General features: G+C 44.0%; 1 protein-coding gene across 1 annotated transcript; it reads left to right on the plus strand.

The window, feature by feature from the left end:
- Positions 1-5,275: 5,275 nt before the first annotated feature.
- LOC311226020 (signal transducer and activator of transcription 4-like) lies at positions 5,276-22,847 on the plus strand (the record flags this gene model as incomplete). The annotated part of the gene is made up of 7 exons (XM_084311401.1): positions 5,276-5,324; positions 8,547-8,641; positions 9,587-9,723; positions 13,500-13,691; positions 13,850-13,895; positions 20,245-20,350; positions 22,824-22,847. The coding sequence occupies exons 3-7, from the start codon at positions 9,594-9,596 to the stop codon at positions 22,845-22,847; spliced, it is 498 nt and encodes a 165-aa protein (XP_084167527.1). The 5' UTR covers positions 5,276-5,324; positions 8,547-8,641; positions 9,587-9,593.
- Positions 22,848-24,040: the final 1,193 nt, after the last annotated feature.

Genomic DNA, 24,040 nt, shown 5'->3' on the forward strand with positions numbered 1-24,040 from the left:
TTTATCATTATCAATACAAACTGCTCTGATCAATATATCACCCATACTACATGAAGCATTTAACGACTATCACAGAATTATAAACGACCCCCCCCCCCCCCCCTCCGTTCACCCGCGCATGATCAGTCATAACGTTTAGGACCATGTACAGTTGAAATTTTTAATATAGCGTCGGTCGGTATTGTAACGGCCAAAATGGACTTAATGTGCAGTGGATTTATGTGACCAGGGGGTGGCGCTTCTTTTATTTAAGCGTCAGGTACACCTGTAGGAGGAGGAGTTTTGACCCAGAAAAGGGCAATGGTTTTTGACCGCACGCACGACGCAGGTCTCAGGTCGAAATGTTTGTATCTAATTAGTTATTGTGTTCATTATTATTTATCAGTTTATGAAGACATCCTGTTTGACGGTGAGGGAAAATAAACACCATTTTCCCAGTAAAGCTGCCTGCACGTATCATTGGGACAAAGGACTGTTTTGGTATGAGACCAGGAGTATAACGGCGCGTCAGCCAGTCTAACTACGGGATCAAAATTGCTCAGTAGCTCCGTATAAGACGGGAGCTCCTTTAATATTAGTCAAAAACCAGCACCAGTTAGACTCTCGTTTTGAGACTGGGGAGGATTCGCTGCGTTTGGGACGTCGGGGAATCTCCACCGGAGGAAGACGACGGGACAGGCTGTGGCTGTCGTTTGTGGAGGAAAAGGATTCTACTGTTTACTGCTGCATCGGGGAGCTGCCTGCAGCCGTTCGTGGAAGAGGAGCACACCGGTGCTGACCCGAAGTTTGGCTGAGGATCAGTACTGGACCACGAGTACTGGTCCGTGAGCGACAGCATGGTACCCAATGCAAGGAGGTATGTTTATAGCGCTATATAAATACATGGCCATGTAAATTGTGCGTGCACATAACTTGGGGTTGAGCATAAATCCATGGTCGCTGAAGTGGAATAACACTTTACTTTTACTTTTACACGCTGACCTTTTTGTATTGACTTTGTTGCGCGACTCGTCAGCCATCTCGTTTACTCACTGACTATCTAATAACATGGAGACGCGCAAACCGGCGTCAAACGTTTCCATGGAGACCCCAGGGCGCTCCGCTGCTAGCGGTGACGTCACTGGGAAACGCGTCGTTAAAATGACTGCCAAGGCTGTTGCAGAACATTGTGGCAAACTGGAAGCCAGCAGAAAACGTAAATTTAACATGGCAGCCAAGATAAAAGATGCAATTCTTGGTTTCATGTTAAATAATGAGAGGGCAAAAGTAGAGAATGCTCTAACAGATTTGAGTCAGGTGTGTTATGAGGCGAAATGCATACATGACAATCTGTTGGGTTATACGTTACATGATGAAAAAGAAGAACAAGACACCTGGGCCCTGTTTCTTGTACGTGGTTCAACTAAGTCGATCAAGATGTCATTATCCAGCTTCAGTTAACCCGATGTTTGAAGCCGGGATTTTCCTGTTCCACGAAGGTGGATTCAGTCTCGTTAACTCAAGCCAGACTTGCGACTCAGGCTAAATGCGCGCGGCCGCTTTAGGTGAAAAGCCAGCACGTATCGATGGCAGAGATCCTGATTCTCTAACGGCATTGATTGATTAATTGATTTAAGACTTTATTGACAGATTGCAATACGGCTCAATCGCCTCGCCGACAAGTTAAATGCGTTATCTATAGGCTAATTTTAAGTCCCTCATTACCTCAATCAATCAGATTATATTTCTTTAAACTTGCCTGCTGGATTGAATAATCAAATGAGATCTTGCTAGCGAAAATAATTAGTTAACTGTTATACAGAATTACGATACGGCTCTCTTCCCCATTGATTGATGTATAGTCAATCTTTAACTTATCTCCAATGTGGTCTAACGGGTTGTTCTTTTGACTTTCACACAGACGACCGGGGTTCGAGACCCTAGTCGTCTCCTTCTTTTTGCAATATAGGAATATTTCAATTTGGTGCACGTTGAGAGCTATATAAAGAATGACATCCTCAATGCATGTAGATTTATAATATTTTAACTTAAAACCAGGCTACTTTGGCGTATAATCATTAATATTATATTCAAAAAAATCATATTGGAAACACCGGGTTTTGAACCCCGGTCGCTGGGTTGGCAGGCTTGAGCACTACCGCTGCACCACTGTGCCAGATGGGATACATTCATTGTTTATACATTAATGAACGAGAGACCCGTGTTTAGAATATCCTTTGTTTTGAATGAAGTTTATCTCTTTATCCTCATTCATTAATGTGACATCAACGGCTCATTCAATTTCTCAAATCCGTCAAACAGCGCATCTCATCAGACATCTTAATCCCAGTTACAATTAAAATAACCACATAATGTGTACATCGCACGAGCGAGCGCCACCGTCGCCACGGTATATATAACGTGCATTATTTAGGACAAAGTGAATTTAGTATCAGCATTTTGGGTCTATTTTACATTTCAAAAGCCCCCTCTGGAAGAATGGAGCACAAAAACGTAATTCAGAATGGTATAATGCAGATCGTAGACTGTGGGAATAGTTTCAGGAAACGGGCTGTCACTTCTTTGCGGGGGCGTGGCGATGGGTCAGGCTAACTTGAACTTAAACTCTGCTTTCGACCAGGCTCAAACTTTTGGATCTGTTGTCATGGTGATTTGGAAAATCCACGTACAGGGAACCGGAAAGTCCGGCTAACCCAGTTATCCAGTTAAAGTTATCCGGCTAACTCAGTTATCCAGGTACAAGAAACAGGGCCCTGGTTTAAAGCAAAAATGTTGTCAAACAATGAGTGTATTTCAAATGCAAAACTGTGGGTTTCAAATATTGAAGGTATAACGAATGTACATGCTGAAAATGATGGTAAAACAACTGAAGGTGATTTGCATTTAATTGATGATGGTATTGCTCCAAATGACAGTGTGTCAAACATTGTGAGCAAATATTCAAAAACAAGTAGCAGGTCATCTGCCAGGATTTTAGCTGAAGCCGATAGAGCTGCACTTCTCGCTCGTGCTGAATCTCTAAAAGAAAAACATGCTTTGGAGGAGCAGGAACTACAGTTGAAGAGAAAAAAGGAACAACTGGAGGTGGACACTGAATTGGCTGCAACCACTGCAAGGTTAGCCGTGTTGCACTCCTCTGAAAGTAAACATTCATCTCGTGCACCTTCAAATGCAATGAATTCCTATTTTGAAAAGGAACACCACAAGGTCTTAAATCCTGTTGCAAGAGAATACCAACCTGGGACATTAACACAATGAAGTAAATTGACACAATTGTCAATACCACCAAACAAGCCTGTGGATGTGAGACCAAAGGAACGTGGTCAATGGCATAGCACTGCTACTAACCGCCAATATAACCACAACCACAAGGAACAGGAAAGCAGAATGGGAACAACTGATAATGTTCAAATCAATTCAAACCAACCTGCAAACATGCTTACCATCATGGAGAGGCAAAATGAGATAACTGCTGCTCTGGTGCAGCAACAGCATTCCAGGTCTCTGCCACCACGAGATATCCCAACCTTTGAAGGTGACCCTCTCCAATATAGGGCATTTATCAAAGCATTTGAACAAGGAGTGGAGGAAAAGGCAACAGAAACTGATGCTTTGTATTATCTGGAGCAGTTCACAAGAGGACAGCCACAAGAATTGGTGCATAGCTGCCAGCATATGGCTCCTGAGCGTGGTTACGCAGTGGCAAAGGGTCTTCTTAAAGAACACTTTGGAAACCAGTACAAAATAGGAAATGCCTACATGCAAAAGGCCTTGGCATGGCAAACAATAAAATCTGAGGATGTCAAGGCACTTCAAGCCTACTCCTTATTCTTGCGTGGCTGCTGCAATGCAATGGAGGAGCTTCAGTACATGCAGGAGTTGGACATGCCTGTCAACATGAGGGCCATAATATCAAAATTGCCATTCAAGATGAGGGAGCAATGGAGGAGTACGGCTCATGGCATAATGGAAAATACACAGGAAAAAGCTCACTTCGATGATATGATCAAGTTTGTGGAGCGACGCGTCAGTATTCTTTTTGACCCTCTGTTTGGGGACATACAGGATCCAAATTCTGGTGTGGTTGGCACAAAATCTCTCACCAGGTTTAAATCATATCCACCCAACAGAGTAAAAGGAAATATTGTCGCCACCACAGTAACAACCATGGACATATCTGAGAGAGCCAAGGAGCTGACATCACCAACACCAAGTACAATGAATGCTAGGAGAGCTGGATGCCTTTTCTGTGCTCGCAGTCACTCATTGGAGGAGTGCAAACAACTTCAGGAAAAGCGGCACAAGGAGAAAATACACTTTCTGAGGGAAAAGGGAGTTTGCTTTGCATGCTTATGTGTTGGTCACATGAGCAGAGATTGCGAAAGGCGCTTGGTATGCAAAGTCTGTGGTCAAACTCACCCCACCCTGCTTCACATTAAAAGGCAACCATCTTCTCCAGAACAGTTAAAGCAACCAACTTCACTGCAAACATGTGGACATACAGGGGCCGGTAAGGACCGGTGTGTGTTATCCATTCTCCCTGTACGTGTGAAAGCAGCAAAAGGAAATGCCATCATACAAACCTACGCCTTCTTAGACCCTGGTAGCTCAGCCACATTCTGCTCTGAACGCCTAATGCAGAGGCTGAATATCACAGGCAGAAGAACCAACTTCCTGTTGAGCACCATGGGGCAAGAGACAGTTGTTCCAGCTTACTCCTTGACTGGGTTGGAGATAGCTGGTTTGGACAGCGATGACTTTTATGTTCTTCCGGAAGTTCTCACACAGAAGAAAATGCCAGTCACGGCTGAGAACATGGTGACACCTGAAGAACTGTCGGAATGGCCATATTTGTCCAACGTACAAGTAGTAATTCAAGTAAATCACCAGTGTTGGAGATGGTGAGAGGAATATGATTGGTTTATTGTACATAATATACTCTCCTCTATCTTTCCTCTCCCCACTATGTTAGAATCTCTTATCACTCCATTCATGAATTCTACTCTAAATGAATTAATTCATGAATTCTACTCTAAATGAATTAATGCATGTAAAAAGGGTGTGGGATGGTATGATTGACTTCTCCATTTGTAATTTACTTTGTTTTGTTTTCTGGGTCCCAACAAAAAAAGAAAAGCTTCAAATAACTTTTTGTTAGCCTCTGCTAGTTATTTATCGCGTATACCATATATTATTTCTGGGAAGTCAAGCCATTTATTCATATTAATTATTAAATTGATTCTGTTATGTATGGTCTTTACCTCACTGCAGGTCAGCGGGCGTGTCACAGTGACTGTCAGGTATCCTGGTCCAAGTTTTCTAAGGTAAGCTGAGCACACAGGACCTTCATACAGTAGTGCAGTGCATGGTCATGTCTCTCTAAGGTAAGCTGAGCACACAGGACCTTCATACAGTAGTGCAGTGCATGGTCATGTCTCTCTAAGGTAAGCTGAGCACACAGGACCTTCATACAGTAGTGCAGTGCATGGTCATGTCTCTCTAAGGTAAGCTGAGCACACAGGACCTTCATACAGTAGTGCAGTGCATGGTCATGTCTCTCTAAGGTAAGCTGAGCACACAGGACCTTCATACAGTAGTGCAGTGCATGGTCATGTCTCTCTAAGGTAAGCTGAGCACACAGGACCTTCATACAGTAGTGCAGTGCATGGTCATGTCTCTCTAAGGCAGGGGTGGGCAATTATTTTTCCCAGGGGGCCGAATGAGCAACTGAAAATATGTTGGAGGGCCGGGTCAAAATTCCAAACTCAATTATGCATAATATACATTTTATTTCTATATAAAAAGCAGTAAATGGCATTGTTTTGACCCCTGGTAAGAGTGTATGTTATTATTTGGCAATTAAAAGGTGAGGTTAGCTTTCAAAAATATAATTTATTCAAATATAATTTATTTCCAAAATGATAAACAAAATGTGAAACATTAATAACAAAGGGCATTTTGAGTTTCATATACTATTGAAACAAGGATTTTCTTAGCTTTCTAAAGACATCACATCATCTTATAGCAAAAATAAACAAGACATGTCACTGAACTGTGTAAAGAAAAGTGTCCCAGTTTTGTAGCCTTTTTTACTTTACATGCCTTTATTAAACATTTAATGTTTTCAGAATTGTGCAAAAAAAAGATATCAAGTGTCCCATTTCACTTGTTATATTTCCACATTTTAGTGTTCTTCAGTTCTTTTTTTTTCATTCAGTGTGAGAAATCCAGTCTCTGTTGAGCTTTAACAAGTCCATCAAAGTCAGGTTGCATGTCTGAGGTGGAGATGCGAAGCACAGCTGCCAGATGTTCATCAGTGAGAGAGGATATGTACCTGGACTTGGTAAACATCATGACTGAGAATGTCTGTTCACATATGTAGGTGGATCCAAAGAGAACCAACATCTTCTGAGCATGTCTCCTCATGTTTGGAAAGTTCTCCTCCTTGAGAGCAGAGTAGAACTCTAGCAGTGATGCTGACTTAAAGTGCTCTTTCAGTAGTGAATCAGACTGCAGGTCAATGAGTTCAAGCTGAACAACTATCAACACTGCAGGTAAAGGGAGAGGAAACCAGCTGCATTTCATCCTCAACCTTTTTGAAATCTTGAAAACGCTTTGAAAATTCATCATGCAGTGCTCCCAACATGGATTAGTACCTGTGCCGGTGATCAGCTGATGGTTTGACTTCTTTCAGGGTTTTCATGTGTTTGAGATTGTTGCTGCCTAGTTGCCTTGAAATTAATTGCAACTTTGTCATGAAGGCTTTCACATGGCTATGCATTTCATGAGCAAAAATGCCCTTGCCCTGCAGTTGTGCGTTCAGTAGGGATGTGTAGTCTACCGTTCACATTTGAACCGATACGGTACCGGTACCTGTGAATCGATACCGGTACCCAACGGTACCTTTTTTCTGTACTTTAGTCTCTAAAAATGTAATCTACCTACCTCAGTTGTGAAAAAAAATCCAAACTTCAAATAACCACACTTTCGACCGTTTTCGGCTTGCCCCGACTGCTTTGTTGTTGAATCAAGTCAAATCCTAGGTAAGCGTATATTGTGCGTGTGAACGTTGACATGAAAAGAAAAAAGTAAAAAAAAAAAGAAAAAAAAATGTATTATCATGTAATCTTTCGCGGGCCGGTCAGAATCATCCCACGGGCCGTACAATGCCCAGGTCTGCTCTAAGGTAAGCTGAGCACACAGGACCTTCATACAGTAGTGCAGTGCATGGTCATGTCTCAAACATGAAGTCTGTTATGGGCACTCACACGCTCCTCCTTATGGCTCCTTGTGGCTCTTACAATACAGTGCCGACTTGCACAGAATACATGGAAAAACGAAGAAAAGACTAAACTTAAGCAAAGCACAATCCTGATTTTGGTCAAATAAAATCAGGATTGATAAAATAACTAATAAGCCATTTATTAATAATGGTGAATTAACCCCCCTTGGCAAGTTTTTAATCTGTCATCATTCAGTTATTTTGTGAGATGTGTGAATTATATGCTGTTCGCCACCATGGGCGGATTTAGGATTGTAGGAGATCCGGGGCTTAGCCCAGATGGGCCCCCTTTATTTTTTTGATTTGGGCAGGCAAGGGGTGGTTTGGAGGGGGTCATGCACGACCCCCCTCCACGACAGATCTTTTTTGAATTTAATGAACCTGTACGTGCAATTTCCTGCAATATAGAGCCTTCAATCTTGACCAATAAAGCTGCTCTTTTCACTATAAAACTCAGTTAACCATAACGTAGTTATGGTTAGATTTATATATTGGGGGGGATATATCATATTTTTCATATAATCAAAAAGTGGTGGAGCAAGATCATACCTTTGCTCCCCCAAGTTCAATAGTGGGAGAGCAGAGATGCTCCGAATGCTCTTATGGCCAGGCGTCTATGATTCACTGATACAAAGTAAAATAGTGCAGTGCAATAAAATAGTTAGTAAAATAGAATAAAATAATGCAATAGTGCATTGCAATAAAATAGTTATCATCGTATTTTTTCGGGAGGCCGGTAAGGAGTGCATTACAGTAGTCGAGTTGGCTTGAGATAAAGGCATGGATCTGGTTTTCAGCGTCCTTTTGATTTATAAATGGCCGTACTTTAGCTATGTTTCTAAGGTGGAAGAATTAAGTTTTTGTCAACTTGTTGATTGTGATTTAAAGCTTAGGTCTGAGTCTACCATAACACCAAGACTTAACTCACTCAAATACAGTTAGCAGCTGGATAGACCACAGATGGAAATTAGCTACTTCTAAATCTGGTGCAAACATATTTTCATGTAACAATGATGAATTGTAAAAAAATAAATAAAAAAACCTTTTTTTTATTTTTTTTTTTATTTAAAATTTTATTTTTTTAAATAGATTCGGGGCTTTTCAGAATACATCCGGGGCTTGAGCCCAGGTAGCCACCCCCTAGCTCCGCCCCTGTTCGCCACCCCTTGTACATTTGCACAAGACATACATGGACAGAACTCCATCTCCAGGTGGAATGCACCACGCACTTCCCCAGATTATAATAGTGTGTCCTTGTTCCTAGGAGAATATCCCAGGGAAGGCTTTCAGTTTCTGGACGTGGCTAGAATCTATCCTGGAGCTTATCAAGAAGCACCTACTGCCTGTCTGGAATGATAAGTAAGTTATCCCACTCATGCCCTACGTCTAGGGCTGGGCGATATGGGAGATATCAAGATAATCACAAGGATTATTTATTGATATCAAATCGATATATACTGTATATATTATGATATCAGCTCATGTATCTGAAATCACAGGTTATGTAATCCAGTTGATGTTAATCTCATTCAACTGCTTGGTAATGTAAAATATGACATACATCCAAAGCTTTTCACATGACATTCTCTCAAATATTTCAGATCCACATTTTGCAAATGTGTGTTATATAGTGATCAATACTTTTATATTCAATGTGAAGGGGGCCTCTAAAGGAAATTACCAGATGCTCTAATCACAAATACATTTAGAAGATTGTTGTGAAAACGTTCAGCACCTTGATATTGACATTTAATTGGTTCAAGATATGTTCATGCTTAATTAGGTCAAGGTATCTTGTGGTGAGAGTCTACTTTACTACTGCTACTGCTCAATTTGTGAATGCATAAGGTATATCCTGGCTATGATCTAGCAAATAGATTCCAGGGCAAGTCCAATGAATGTTTATGAAATGGAACAACTTGAACCTATGATGTCACAGGGATGCAAAGTCAGACAAGAAACACAACCCAATTTGACATCTTGATGACATCACAGGTTTGACTGAAACTTAGTTCTCTGGTTCTGGCTTTGGGACAAAGCTGTTCCAAGTTCACAAATATTGTATTGGACTGTCTTAGACCATTGCAATACTATATACAATTAAATTGAGTAGTATTGCCCATATTCACACTGTGGCCATTTTGCTCTTATGTCAGGCTCAGGTTGGGATTTCTTTCCACCCATGATCTAAGAACAAAAGGGCCACCATGTGAATTATGGTCAATTCCCCTTCAAGGGAATTTTTTTAGCCAAAAGCCATATAAAAAAAGAAATACAGCACTACTGTCTCTCTACTCATGACAGCTACATCATGGGCTTTGTGAGTAAGGACATGGAGCGAGCCTTGCTGAAAGACCGAGCCCCAGGGACTTTCCTGCTGCGCTTCAGCGAGAGCCACCTGGGAGGGATCACATTCACCTGGGTGGAACAGGGTGACAATGGTGAGCAACACAAAGAGCACAGAATCAAATCAACTCAAATGTATTTGTAACGCCCGACAACACATGTTAAATGTCCTCATGGGCCGGACACGTCTTCTTTAAACAAGTAAAGAAGAAACATCACAATAAATAAAAAACAAAGACAAAAACACCAGGAAATCCAAAATAGAATGTTAAATAAATCAATTTAATTCATGCTACACTCCCAGACATACCCCACGCGAAGGTAAGGAAAAACGTACTAAAAACCTAGCAATAGGAAAAAAGCACCACAGGCAATGTGGAGGGGAGAAACCTTAGCCGGTCAAGGGGGGATCCGTTCAAGGGGGGATCTCCCTTCTTAGAGGTCGGTGATGGTAGTGTTGCTATAAAACAGGCGAAAAAGTTGATAAGCATGTACATATACCCGTGTAATGAAACACAAATAAGTACATGCAATAGCAACTGCGGTACATACCACATTTTGAAAGAATAGGCTGTATAGGCTGTTCTATAAGGCTGTTCTATAAGGAGACTCATCGACGTTCACAGATGTTTTCACATTAACACTTTGAGCGCCACTCACGGCTAATCTCGGGTTTACGATAGTGATGTTGAAAGCCACGTCACGGCTTTTCTCTGATTTTTTTTTTTTATTTTTTTTTACCGATCTGAAATCATATTGCATCACCCAAGCCTACCGTTGGAAATCCAGGGGCCGCCGGCGATCAGATGTGAAAAAAGCGCCCCCTATCGTCTCCCAGATGGTAAATCACCCTTTTGGAATGGACTCAATGAAAATGGATGGGGGAAAAAAAATATTCCAGTCCACATTTTCCAGTCCACTGATGCAGCCGGAGTTACCAGAGTTCATTCTGGAGCCTCTGAGCTGCGGCGAGCATGGGTTATACTGTACACACGTTGGATCAATATACTTATCGATTTTTTCGAATGGTGATCAGGAATTGGAATATACCATTTGGATACCATCTGATGTCAGGTAAGGAATCTATGTTATCAGTGTTAGGATAATCAGACTCAGATAATCAGAGATATAAGCTTTTTTGTGATATGTGCTCTAGCTGTTTATTTTTTTTTTTTAACTTCATTTTTTAGCGTTTATCGCTTTTTCTGGTCAAGCATGACCGACAGAGTCAGGTTGAATGGGATATAGATCAGGGGAAGACACTCTGAGAAAATACGGCGAGTCCGGGAGTCGAACTCGTGTACCCCAGATCCGTGACGAGCACGGTTGTCCCCGACGCCGAAATAGCGCCGAGATACGCGGTGAGCTACGGGAGCTCCCGTGCTCTAGCTGTTTCACTGTAAAATCCATGAGGAAATGAAAGCAGCTATTATCAGCGTGCGGCTCGAATGTGCGTGCGTGCACATATACTATTGATCATCTAGCGTTTATTTGAAAACGATTCATAAATAGGCCGACAAATATTAACGTTCTGGAATATTCCAGTAAAAGGCGATTATCATAGAATAGGTTGTTTTTCATCTGAAAACGGGTGCTTTTCAAAATGCTCTCAAACGTAAATGAAGCGATAAAAAACCAATCTGCCTTGACAACACTGACTGGAAAATTATTCTTTGATAAGCGACGGGCAGATTAGACACATAGCCATAATTTAAAACATAGATTAGGCGATATTAACGTTAACATTGACGCCGATGGTGGCATTCAAGGGACTAAATGTGAATTAACCCACGGCACTCAAAGTGTTAAAAGCAGTAGCAAAAGGCAAGGTAACATTTCTGATGAGCATCTTGACTGTCCACTATCTTTATAAAAAAAAAAAAATAATAATACAATTCAATTAAATATAACATTTAATAAAATAAAATATATATAGTATATTGAAGTCTTTCATTCCAAAATGCTTGAACTTTTAGTTAAGTGCTTAATCATCATCATAAACCTACACCTTTGCATCCTAAGTACTCTTTAAAACCCCAATCTCTGGCAACAGCGATATGCAAAATGATTGAGAAGGGGGAAATGCAAACACTACAAAAATTAAAGGAGAAATTTGGACTAGAAAACAAGGACCACTTCAGATATCTACAGATTAGAGATTACTATAATAGAGAAATAAGAGGGGACAAGGAAAAAGAACAGAATGGAATAATTAGGTTGATAGTAAGGGCATACGAAGGAGGGAAAGGAAGGGTAATATCAGCACTGTACCGGGCTATAATGACCAGCAAGGGACACACGACCGATTATATAAGGGAGAAATGGGAGAGAGAACTAGAGATAGGAATAACAGGGAAGGAATGGGGGAACATATGCGAGGTGCAACATTCAACAACAGGATCGAGAATATGGAAAGAATTTGGATGGAAAAACATAATCAGATTCTTTATAACCCCAGAGCTGAAGGGAAAATATGCGCCAACACAAAGAGCATGCTGGAGGATGTGTGGGAAGGAGGGGGCAAATCACACGCACATATTCTGGGGATGTCAGAAGCTGAAGGGGTATTGGGAGGAGATAGGGGAAGCAATGATCAGAATATTAGGATACGGGTTATCACAAACAGGACTGGTGCTTTACTTAGGAGACCTGACACACGAGGGAATACAAGGGGGGGACAAATATTTAATAAAGATAATGTTGATAGCGGCCAGAAAAGCAATAACGAGACTGTGGTACAAGGAAGACCCACCGACAATAGCACAATGGGTAGGAATAGTGGAAGAAATACAGGATATGGAGAGGATAACACACATGCTGAGGTTACAGGAAGAGACATTTGGGGAAAGATGGGGAAAGTGGGAGGATTATAAAGGGAACGAAAACGACATCACAGAGGAAGAACCAAATGCAACACAAGAGGGCGAAGGGTAAAGGAGGAAAGATGTTCAAGGAGGGTCTCTGAACCCATGTCACACACCTATGCTTTAGTTAGTATTTTCTATTTTTTGGGATATTACAATTGCTGAATGTTTTTATACTTTATTATTTATGTATGTTTAACGGTGTGATATTAATATTCAGGGATGATGTGGTTTGTGTATGGGTGAATCAAAAGGCAAAGTGAAAGTTAATAAAAAAAATAAAAAATAAAAATAAAAAAAAGGACAAAGGATAAGGGAAGAAAGAAGCTCAAGGAGGGTCTCTGGACCCAGATCACACATACAAGCCTTAGTCAGTATTTATCATCTTTGAGTAGGAATTACTTGTTTATGCCTGTTTAAGGGAGATACACAATCAGCCTTTGTATTAAGTACCTGGAAAACAACTGTAGGGGAACCAGACAACTAACCATGATACCCATGTAAATATTTATGTGCACTGTTTTTTCTTTTTGTCGTTATTGTGATGTTAGTTTCTCCTTTTTTTTTTTTTTTTTTTGTAAGTGTTGTTTGTCTAAAACTTTAAATTTAAGTTAAAAAAAAAAAAAAAAAAAACAATCTCTGATCTCAGAATTTCAACACAAATCTTGCAACACCTGTCTGCCAGGGGAGGTACCTGCTCATTTACAACTGTTTATTGGCAATAAACAAAGAAACAGATATTTAGCGTTACTCACCTTTTGCTATATTCACCTCACTATCATATTGTTTCACCATCAGGAAGACAACTCAGCTGTGGCGGAAAGCTATAGAGGGCGCTGTTTCCCCACAGATTGGAGCTTTAAGTGCAGAGTATAAGATAGCTAATAATTACTATTACTAAAAACTGCCAATATTTCAGGCAGTATTTTATATAAGAGCAGGTAACACATTTCAATTGCTAGGTTATTACACAATTACACACAGTTATCTTTCAATTATTACCACAGGTGAGCCGAAGTTAATCTCTGTGGAGCCATACACCAAAAGCCGCCTCATCGCCCTCCCCTTCGCTGACATCATACGAGATTACAAGGTGATCTCAGACAGCGTGGTCCCTGAGAACCCGCTGAAGTTCCTCTTCCCTGACATTCCTAAAGACGAGGCATTTAGCCGGCATTACAACCTCCTCCAGATGAAAGGTAAGAGGGTCACTTGATTTCATTCTGGGTTCACATTCACACTGCATAATTTGGATTATGTTAACTAAATTGTACATGCTAATCTTGTCTTTTTCTCTCCTTCTCATTGTTTTTTTTTTTATTTAATTTTCTATACTTTTTTATTATTTAATTTTTAGCCTATCCATATATCCTTACTCAGCTGATCCCCATTTCCATCACAAAGTGAGTGCACATGGCAACATTCATTCTTACATTCAACATTTATTCATGTTGTTGACATTATGAGGCCAGGCTTCATCAGATATTATATGCCATGGGTGTAAATATTGAAGTCATTATGTGATACCATGACATTTTCTTTTATTCAGGTTGTTATTTTTGTTCATCAGGCACGTGTTATATTACGGAGAAAACGTTTACGTATTAAATAGGTAATGTTCACTTGAATTTAAGTGACACATAAGAGGTTCTGTATCGTTAGTGGCTTAGCTTGGCATCACACTGCACTATCTCACGTACGTGCACGCGCACTGAATAAACCACAAATATACCTCTAATACCAATATTAGTCTGACCACACCCCTCATCAGCTTACCTTCATAAGCAGGTGTGTGGTCACCTGCTCTCCTCCTTCTCGCTTTCACCACAAGGAAGTGCCTCGGTAGTACCCCACTTGACGTGTCGTTGATAGTTGAAAAGAGTTGTGACTAGGTTTACATTGTGCCTAACCTTTTTCTTCTCTCACTTGTTTGTATAAAGAAAAAGGTTTGGGTCATAATGTATTCCGCGGAGAGTAGACCCGCTAGACCTACTCTTCACCACCGATTCTCCATTCCCGCCTCCGTCGTGCGTTCCGGTGCTGGGCTGTTGCCACTCTCGTGGTTGCTGACCCAGCCCGGGAGACTGCCGGTGGATAGTTTTCCTCACCGACGAGCCGAGGGTTCGGTGCCGTCGCTCCGGCGATGGCCTGATCTCGACTCTGGTTCCTCTGTTTCTGGGGAATCGCCCGTTGATGAACGGGGGATTGTCTTAGAGCCAGAGGATTTGCGACGAAAACTTTTTTGCGTCTGCTCGCTCACGTCGTAACATGGTGGCGTGCAGACGCGAACGGCCTGGGTTTGGGGAATTGCTGGAGACCAGCGAGGCCGCGTCCGACTCTGGATTTCTGATGGAAACTGAAGACTTCATGGAGGAGGCGGACGGGTTCTTGTATGATGGTCCCGTGGAGGGGAGTATCCCTCCTCCGGAGACCCCGGAGGGGGGAGAAATGGCTCCACGGGGCGCCTTGTTCGAGGATGTCGGGGAACCACCTTGGCCTCATCGACAGGATGCCCTACTGTCAGCCGCATCGGATTGTGGCTCCTTGACCAGTCGCAGCCTGCTGTATGCGAGGGATGCGGGGTCGGTGGAGGAGGGTCCGCAGGGGGAACTGCGGGCCTTGTTCCCCGAGCTCATGGCGGCAGCCGCCGCTGCAAACGGTGTGCCGCTGCCGCAGCCATTGCCTGCACCTGTCCCTGATGACCTCATAGGCCATCCCTGGCAGCGTCCCCCGGTGAGAGGGGTGGACGTTGTCTACCCATTTTCCCATCGATGGGGGCCTATGTTCGTCGGGGTCAGGCGGTCTCCAACATCATGGGACTAACTCCCGCCTACGTACCAGTTACGCGGGTGTCGGGGTTGGTCAAAGGTATGGGGGAGGGCGTACCTCGGCTTGACAATCCGATGGCCGCGCTCCTCTGTCCGGATATGGTGTGGGAGCCCCTATGCAAGCCGGTCCTCCAGGGGAGGTCGGCTAGGCGATTGGCTTATTGGGGTGACCAGTCATTCATCGCCGGTACACAGTCGCTGGCTGCGGCCTCTAACATCGCCCACCTGGCTAGATTTGTATCGGGATAATGACCGGGCGGCGCGGATCTGAACGAGGTGAGGTGCGATCAGATCACCCAGGCTGCGGGAGCTGTGCTGCACCTCTCCCAGGTGCTAGCCATAGCCATGGGGAAAGTGCGCGCCCTGGCCACCCTGGGCCAGCGTCATCTTGGCTGGAGCAGGCCGTGTGCCGGAACGGAAGAGAACCCCTCTTCTGACGGCGCCCTCTCCGACGCTGGCCTGTTCGGAAGGCCCTGCTATTGATGACCTCAACATGCAGAGAGATGGCAGAGGAGAGGTCCATTCTCCAACCCCATTTTCCGCCTCCCGTCCTTGCCGGTGGGGCAGAAGGATTCCGCGACGTCGAGCTGTCTCATCGCCGCTACCACTGCCTCCGCCGCCGCTGCTGGCCCATCCCAGACCGGAGGAGACGGTAGGATCGTCGTGTCCAGCAGACTGTTACCTATCGTCCCTCCGGGCTCCCCCGGGGTGCAAGACTCGAGCGAGCGCGAGGTGGCAAGGCGCCGTTGAGAGTGACTTTTCCCCTCTGTGTCCCCTCCTCTACACCCTCCCCGGCCCCTCTATGATTTTGTGCCTTGAACACGTATTTATTTATTAATAAAAGTTCCTGACATAAGGGGGACTGTGTTTGGCCGAACAAACTGTGTGTTTCTTCAATACAAATCATGTGGTGGGGTTGTGTTTTATGAATCTACCTGTTACGTTGGGGAATGAGTTGTGTTGTGTTACGAGTTTTTTAAGCAAGGTCTGCAACTTACACTCGGTAATAGGTTCTATTAGCTTGATGCTCCACATGCAATCAATTAGAACTGGTGGTATTCCATTGCTTTAACTAAGTATATGTGTTCACAACGCTGTGTTGTTAGTTGCAGTAATGCTCGTACACACTTTTCATGGCCTAGCCATTACTCTCGTTCAACGTCTTCCTATGTGTAGCATAGGCTGCGGGTATGGGATTCACACACAGGCGACTTGTGTTTTGTTGTAAACCCTTTTACACTTTGTGGGTAGCTAACATTGTATTAGCTTATGCTATATATTTTGTTCTACCGGAGGTTTTCAAAATGGCTACGGTTGTTTTCTGTGTGTAGGGATAGAAGGTGTGTTTTTCGGGAGGGGGTGTCGGATAAACCCCTCCTTTTTCCCACTTGATTGGTTTAGAGGGTTTGTTGACTTTTCTGCTGAGCCAGTCAGGGCCAAGCCAGTGCTTGACGGGGGAGGGGGGGGGGGGGGGGGAGGGGTATTCTACCGACTCCTGTTATGACAGGATCCGGTGGGTTTTCCCCGCCCGTTATAGCGTTGTTGCTATGGCGACGCCTTCCATGAGCTGGTGTCGTAAGGATGTCGAGGTTAGAGCGCAGGACTTAACCTGCTGCGCTCGTTTTTGTGTCAAACTTGAGTCTGTTGGTCACGTGTCTCACAGTTTACATATCTTTTTCTTGACCGTGGTCTCATGTGGGAAGGTGTTTCTGGGGGAATCTGGTCTTACACTCTGATTAAAAAGAGTGACTGGATTAAAATCATGTGAAAAACAGGGTTTTTTACTCCCAGCTGTGCAGTTAGGTCATACATGTGATGCCTTTTCTTTATTTTATAAAGAGTTGAATGTGTCTTGATGGATATGAAATGAGGGTCCCTGATGGAACAAGACTAACGTCTTCTCAGGTCTGCCTCCCCTTATCTTTTTGTATGTATTCCTGTACTGCAGTCTGTTGGGTATATTTTTTCATTCATTCATTCATGGAGTTGATTGCATCTCGCCCCTCTTGTCGTTTCCCTGGGCGTCTTGGGGATTCAATATGGTGGTCTAAACGGCCTATTGTTGATGTGGGTATGTCCAAACGCACACATAGTGCTAGCTCAGGATGTGCTTTGGCCGTTGCTGACTGGCGCGCCTCGTTTGCTTTGGTAAAACAGCGTTTTTATGGAGCAATTGGGATGGGGGTTTTTCCTCTTCCGACATCCTGTGTGTTGTCGATGGGTTCCCGTTCATGTCAGGGGATGATGACGGAATGGGTCTGGGCATATGGGAAGGGTCTCACGCCCTAGGGGTGGGCCGCCGGACGCGGTTCATACCGACACGTCTGGGTGGCGCCTTCTTTTTATGTTGGGATCAGACGCGCATATCTGCCCCTTCTCCTGGGGTTGGCAGGTCGGCGTGATTAGGGCACGGGACTGGTTCTGGTCGCGCTGGTCCAGATCAGTGCACCCGTTGTCCGCTGGGGATGCAGATCTGCTGTTCTGGTACCCTGAGGGACTTAGGGTTTTTTCAGGGGGGAAAAATGCTAGGTCGATCCGGGTGTCACAGGGTTGTGCGTTATGGGACCCCTTGTTTGATGTATTCTGCACTGTCATAGTGGCTTATGGCCGTGCCGACCTGTACGCATCCGATCTCGTCGGATCTCGGCTGCTGTGCGGGTTGGTCTTGGTTGGTACTTGGTTGGGTGACCTCCTGGGAATACCGAGTGCGGGGTGCTGGGGGCTGGTCTTCCATATTACGCTCTTCTCTTGCGTTTTGGCGCTGAGGAGCCTGTTGGGTGGGGTTAACCTCCTTTGGGATCCTGTGCTCCCCGTATCGCCGGGCCCGGTCCGGGGTGATGCCCGTTGACCTGTAGGCCCGGGATAGCCCTGTTGGGAACCGGAACGCGGGCTGCGGGGTTTTTTCCTGAGGGGTTATAGGACCAACCATTACATGGGGTAATGCCTGGGTGGTTGGTTCTCTGGTGTGTTGCTGCAGTGTCAACTCCCGGTTCTCCGGTTGAGGGTGCCCCTGCACGTTCATGACGTCTGCCGATCGTATGGGCTTTTCTGTGGGCAGCTGTCAGGGGCCGTGTGGTCTACGGATCCCGCTTCTGACGTGCTGTTGAAAGCTTGGTTATGCGACAACGCCAGCATACGCCCCTTCCGCCGGGGCGGCTGTTTCAGCTGTCCTTTCTGGCGCCTGCCTCGTCCGCAGTTTTTTCCAGGCTTGGGTTGACGACCTGTTGCCTGGTCTTCCCCGGTGCACTGCCTGTTTCCGTTGGTTAACTCTTGTATGTTATGACCATGCTGTCTGCCTGTTGCAGGGCTTGTGTTCCAGGCGGTGTGCTGTTGGGGGGGACAGGGCCCGCTCGGCTGAGGGGCCTTTGTCCGAATACGCTGGCGATGTGAGGGGCGGGGTCACTAGGTGCCCCCCTGGTGGGGTCTTGATGCTGGCATCATGGACTTCTCCGGGCCCCCATTTCAGGGAGCCCAGTCCTTGGTGGGTCTGGGCCTTCCTTCGCGCTCCGCTGCTACGGCCTTGCCACGGGGTTGGGTTGGCCCTTGACCCCGTGATTCTGGGGGCAGTAACGAGGTGGTTTTTCTCCGTTCGTTCCCGGGTGGCATGCGGGTTGTGCGTGTGTGTAGTCGTGGGGTCAAGCCACGGCTGCTCACCCTGTGCGTTGAGTGCTTGAGTGCCTCTTCGCACGGTCGGGTCCGTCGCCTTCCCGTGACGTCCCTAATAGGGGGGCTACCCGCCATTAGGGGGGGTCGGGGGGGCTCGGCCCTCCCTGTTCTGATGGTTGTGGGGGGGCTGTCAGCGGGGTGTATTTGTCAGCCAGTGGCTCCGCTTGGCCTCCCTTGTGCAGTGTGATGCCAAGCTAAGCCACTAACGATACAGAACGATAGGTTATGACTATAACCAAGTTCTGTTAGTTAGGGGCGATGCTTGGCATCAGACGGCCGCTGCAGCCCTTGTCCTCACCTTGTGGTGAAAGCTTGGGAAGGAGGAGAGCAGGTGACCACACACCTGCTTATGAAGGTAAGCTGATGAGGGGTGTGGTCAGACTAATATTGGTATTAGAGGTATATTTGTGGTTTATTCAGTGCGCGTGCACGTACGTGAGATAGTGCAGTGTGATGCCAAGCATCGCCCCTAACTAACAGAACTTGGTTATAGTCATAACCTATCGTTATCATGGCCTTTTAGTCAAATGTGGTGACTTACATGGGTTTATGTGCTGTTGAAGACACATTTTCAGATAAACTGAAAGCCTACAGCCATGATGAATTGGAAAAAGAAATGGCAACCAAATTAGTCAGGAATGGTAAAGGATTATTCAAAATAATTTGAGACATCAATTGATCTTTTTGAAGCACTGAACATCAAATAATGAATACCCAGGAATATGTACCATGCATGGTTCATTGTTTGTATAATTCTCTATGAAAAGAACAAATAAAGAATGAGTGAAATTTGCTTCAATCACTGAAATCAACCAGCCTATATTTGGGACCGACGTCTATATGGGACAGGCCTTTGATTCCTTTCGCACAAAACTCTTGCTCAGCAAGGATGGGCAATACTATAAAATTGTTGATTTAAGCCAGTATGAATATTACTTGTACAATGTGGCTATCAAATAACATATCAATTGCATTTGATCTCGCTCAGAGAGACAGCGCTAGTGAATGTAACGTTAGAGAGAAACACTTTTGTTTCAATATCAACCAGATAAATAATTAATATAGACCTGGCTTCTAATTGAGTCTTTATTAGTCAAAACGTGTAGCCACACCCACCCAGCCAGTAAAATGGACAGGCTTTTAATATTTAGTATATGTGACTCTGCTTTTAATTAAAGTTTTAATATATTAACTTTGCTTAGGCATAAAGCTCAAAAGTGATCCATGGGCTGCCTCCTTCCTCTCTCCTCTCTCCTAGGTCTAACCCCAGCTCCACACCACCTCCCTGTCCATCTCCTGACCCCCCAATGACTCCGGGAGCGTTTCAAATGCTCAACCAGACTCTGTGCCTGGACATGGATTGTGTGAGTGGCCAATGTGTTTCAAACAGTACATACACACATTATGTCATTTGTGTTTAATATAACTAATATTATGTATTTGTCTATGCATAGGGGCTGAGGGTGGGAGATTGTATTGATAGTATTGATAGTTGTGTGCTGTTGGTCTGGGGGGTTGTGGAAAGGGGGTATGGGGGATTTTGGGGGGGGGGGGGGGGTATGGTAGCATACTACTTCTAGTATGTTGTCTGGTCCTGTGTGTGATATTCTCCTTGTCTGTAGATGTATTTTTATTTAGTTTTTTTTATTATTGTTTTGTTTTTTCTTCTCATGTATTGTAATTTCTTTCTTTCTTGTCTTGTTTGTTTGTTTGTTTGTTTGTTCCTTGTCTTCTACACTCCAACTGGTCTTTGTATACACTGTTTCGTTTTTGCTTAAATAAATGTAATCATAAATAAACAGCACTTTTGTGCACCTTGGAGTAAGTAGCCTGACACATCAGACCCATGGACGCTATGCAAGCTCTCCGCTACCTTGCCTAGGGTTCCATGGGACGTGGAAGGCTCACCTTAGAGCCAGGTATTATGAGTTAAAAAGTACAAGTTGAAACTTCACAATATAAGGCCCAGTGTTCCAAAGTTAGAGGTGAGTCTTAAAGGGATAGTTCATATTTTTGGACATTAACACATTGAGTGCCAGCAGGGGGCGCCATATTTAGCGCTTGAATGCCAGCCTTTTTGGACAGATTTTCCGATATTTCATGATTTTCGCGGAGCTATTTCTATATTCTATATTATGGCTATGTGTCTAATACGCCCGTCGCTTATCAATGACTTGCTTGCAGTCAACATGTACGAAACGGATAGTTTTTTCATCTGTACATTTCCGTTTTATACCGTTTTGAAAAACGGAAGTTTTAGAAAATGTTCAGAAAAAAAAAGATTCTGTGATAATAGCTCTTTAGTGGAATACACAAAACACGTTGTCATTTTTCGCCTATTTATGAATCGTTTTCAAATAAACGCTAGATTATCGATAGTATATGTGTACTTATGTACGCTAGAGAAGCGGGCTTAAAAATCGATTATCTATTTCCTGGTCAGCGCTAACGTCATACACGCACACACACACAGACACGTTGAGATATATGTGAAAAATACATCTGATAACCCCAAGACTGGTAACATAGATTGCTTACCTCACATCAGATGTTCTGCAAAAAGATTATTCCAATTCCTTTTTTTTTATCCACTTTTTCTCCCTATTTTTCTATTTTTCTCCCATCCCAATTTCGTATTTCCAATTCTTCCCTCCCCTGTCTTGAACGTTGCTAGTCTATGCCTCCCACTGGTCGGCTGTAGTGAAGATAGAAGCCTTGCATCACGTGTCCCCTCCGGTACACGAGGAGGCAGCCTGTCGCATCTTTTCACCGCAGCAGCTCGAACTCTCAGTGGCGAGGAGTAACGCGTGGGAGGCTCACGTTGCCCCCGATACTTCCTGTTTCCGCCGCACCGGCGTCACCCAACCGACCTGTAAGAGTCGCTGTCCACAACATCCAATCCCCACCCACCGGCTTTCCCACCCTCTAACACTGCCGATTGTGTTAGTATGACGGCTGGCCAAGCCGGTAGCAACGCCGAGAGCTGGGCTCGATACCAGCATCTCCTGCGTTAGTGGCGAGCGCCTCGGGATCGGCTCGGGTTACATGCCTGAGAAGTAAAATGTGGAATCCGGAATTTTTTTTTCTCATACATTTTCATCGAGTCCAATCCAATGGGTGCATTACCATCCGGGAGACGATAGGGGGCAGTATTTTCCCTGTTCGAGCTCATAGACAGTCCCAATGGTAACGTGAGGCTAGATTGATGAAAAATGAATGGATATCACTAATAAAAGCAATAACGATTAAATAACGAGATTTCTCGTCATTGGCACTCAACGCATGGCATGAAATAACGAGATTCCTCGTGGCTGGCACTCAAAGTGTTAAGTGGTATGAAATACTTGCTAGTAGTATAGCTGATGCAATGCCATTAGCGTACTATTGAGGACCTGTTCAAGACAGGCAGCAAATGTGGTCAAGAAACGTGTTACTCCACACCATAACATACAAGCAAACGTTTTAACTACTGTACAACAGAAAACCACGGTCATCCAGCATTTCCTATGCTTTTCAGAGTGATGTGGTGTGTTGGAACTTGTCCCAAGGTGACATAGTCACTATACACTGGGCATTTTTCCATGAATCAAGCACAGGCAATGCTCGAGGCACAGTGTTTTCGGCTGTGGGTAGTTAGACCATTTGCTTGCATGTTATTATGGTGTGTGGATTAACACGTTGTTGTATCATGACCCTGTTTGCTGCCTGTCTGAAGCTTCCTCGGTCACTTGGAACAGGTCCAAGACTCCCATTGCAGGCTCTCTCCCTTTAAAACTAGTTCCTTAAAACATCCCCAACATCTCAACTGCTAATTTTATTTCCCTTTTTGGTTCACAGATGAGTCCTCCATACTCGGAGTAAAGCAAGATGAGACAAGCAACTTCTTCCTCTCAACGTTCTCAAAGACTTAGCAAAGACATGATGCCAACCTCACATATTGTTATAATAATAATAATAATAATAATAATAATAATAATAATAATAATAATAATAATAATAATAATAATAATAATAATAATAATAATAATAATAATAATAATAATAATAATAATAATAATAATAATAATAATAATGACTTGAATTTATATAGCACCTTTTACATACCCAAGGCGCTTTACAATAAAAGGGGGAGGGGAGAGGATAACGGTGACCTAAAAAACTAAGAAACAAATTACAAAAACAGAACAGAGCAAACGGAACAACAACAGAACAAAACGAAATAAAACAAACAGAATTAATAGGATGCTAAGGAGCATCAGAGACCATATGCCTGGGTGAAGAGGTGGGTCTTCAGCAGGTTTTTAAAGTGGACGAGAGAGTTAGCATTTCAGATGTCCATGGGGAGGGAGTTCCAAAGGGTGGCGGCAGCGACACTAAAATCCCTGTCCCCGATGGTCCGCAACATGGCTTGTGGGATGGTCAGTAAGCCTGTGTCAGAGGAGCGGAGATTCCGGGAGGGGGTGTAGGTTTGGAGAAGGTCGGATAGGTATTGAGGGGCAGGGGGAAGGATTTATAATGTGAGCAGGAGGATCTTGAAGGTGACACGAGATTTTACGGGAAGCAGTGAAGGTGTATGAGGGTCGGGGTGATGCACTGCCAGGGTTTGGTGCGGGTGAGAACCCTGGCGGCAGAGTTATGAACGTACTGGAGCCTATCCAAGGCTTTGTGGGTCACCCCGGATAGGACTCCATTACAATAGTCCAAACCGGAGGTGATGAAGGCGTGGATGAGGGTCTCAGCCACAGAGTCTGTAAGTGAGGGCCGGAGTCTTGAAAGGTATCAGGTATTTATGATGAATTGAAAATGGGGGACCCTGATGTAAACAAGACAAAAGTCTTTCTCTGGTCTGCATCCCCTTAACAATTGTGTGTATTGAGCTGTACTGTATTGTACCCATTCTGCATTCTGTTAATACAATTTTCAATCAATCAATCAATCAATCAATCAATCAATCAATCATGTTAGTTCTTGTAGGATTCATTACTTCACTATCCGTTGAAATTGTTTGTGCATTTTTATATAATTAACTATATATATATTCTATTGCCATTGAC

Source organism: Notolepis coatsorum, assembly GCF_963971535.1.
Source record: "Notolepis coatsorum genome assembly, chromosome: 3".
Lineage (NCBI taxonomy): Eukaryota > Metazoa > Chordata > Actinopteri > Aulopiformes > Paralepididae > Notolepis > Notolepis coatsorum.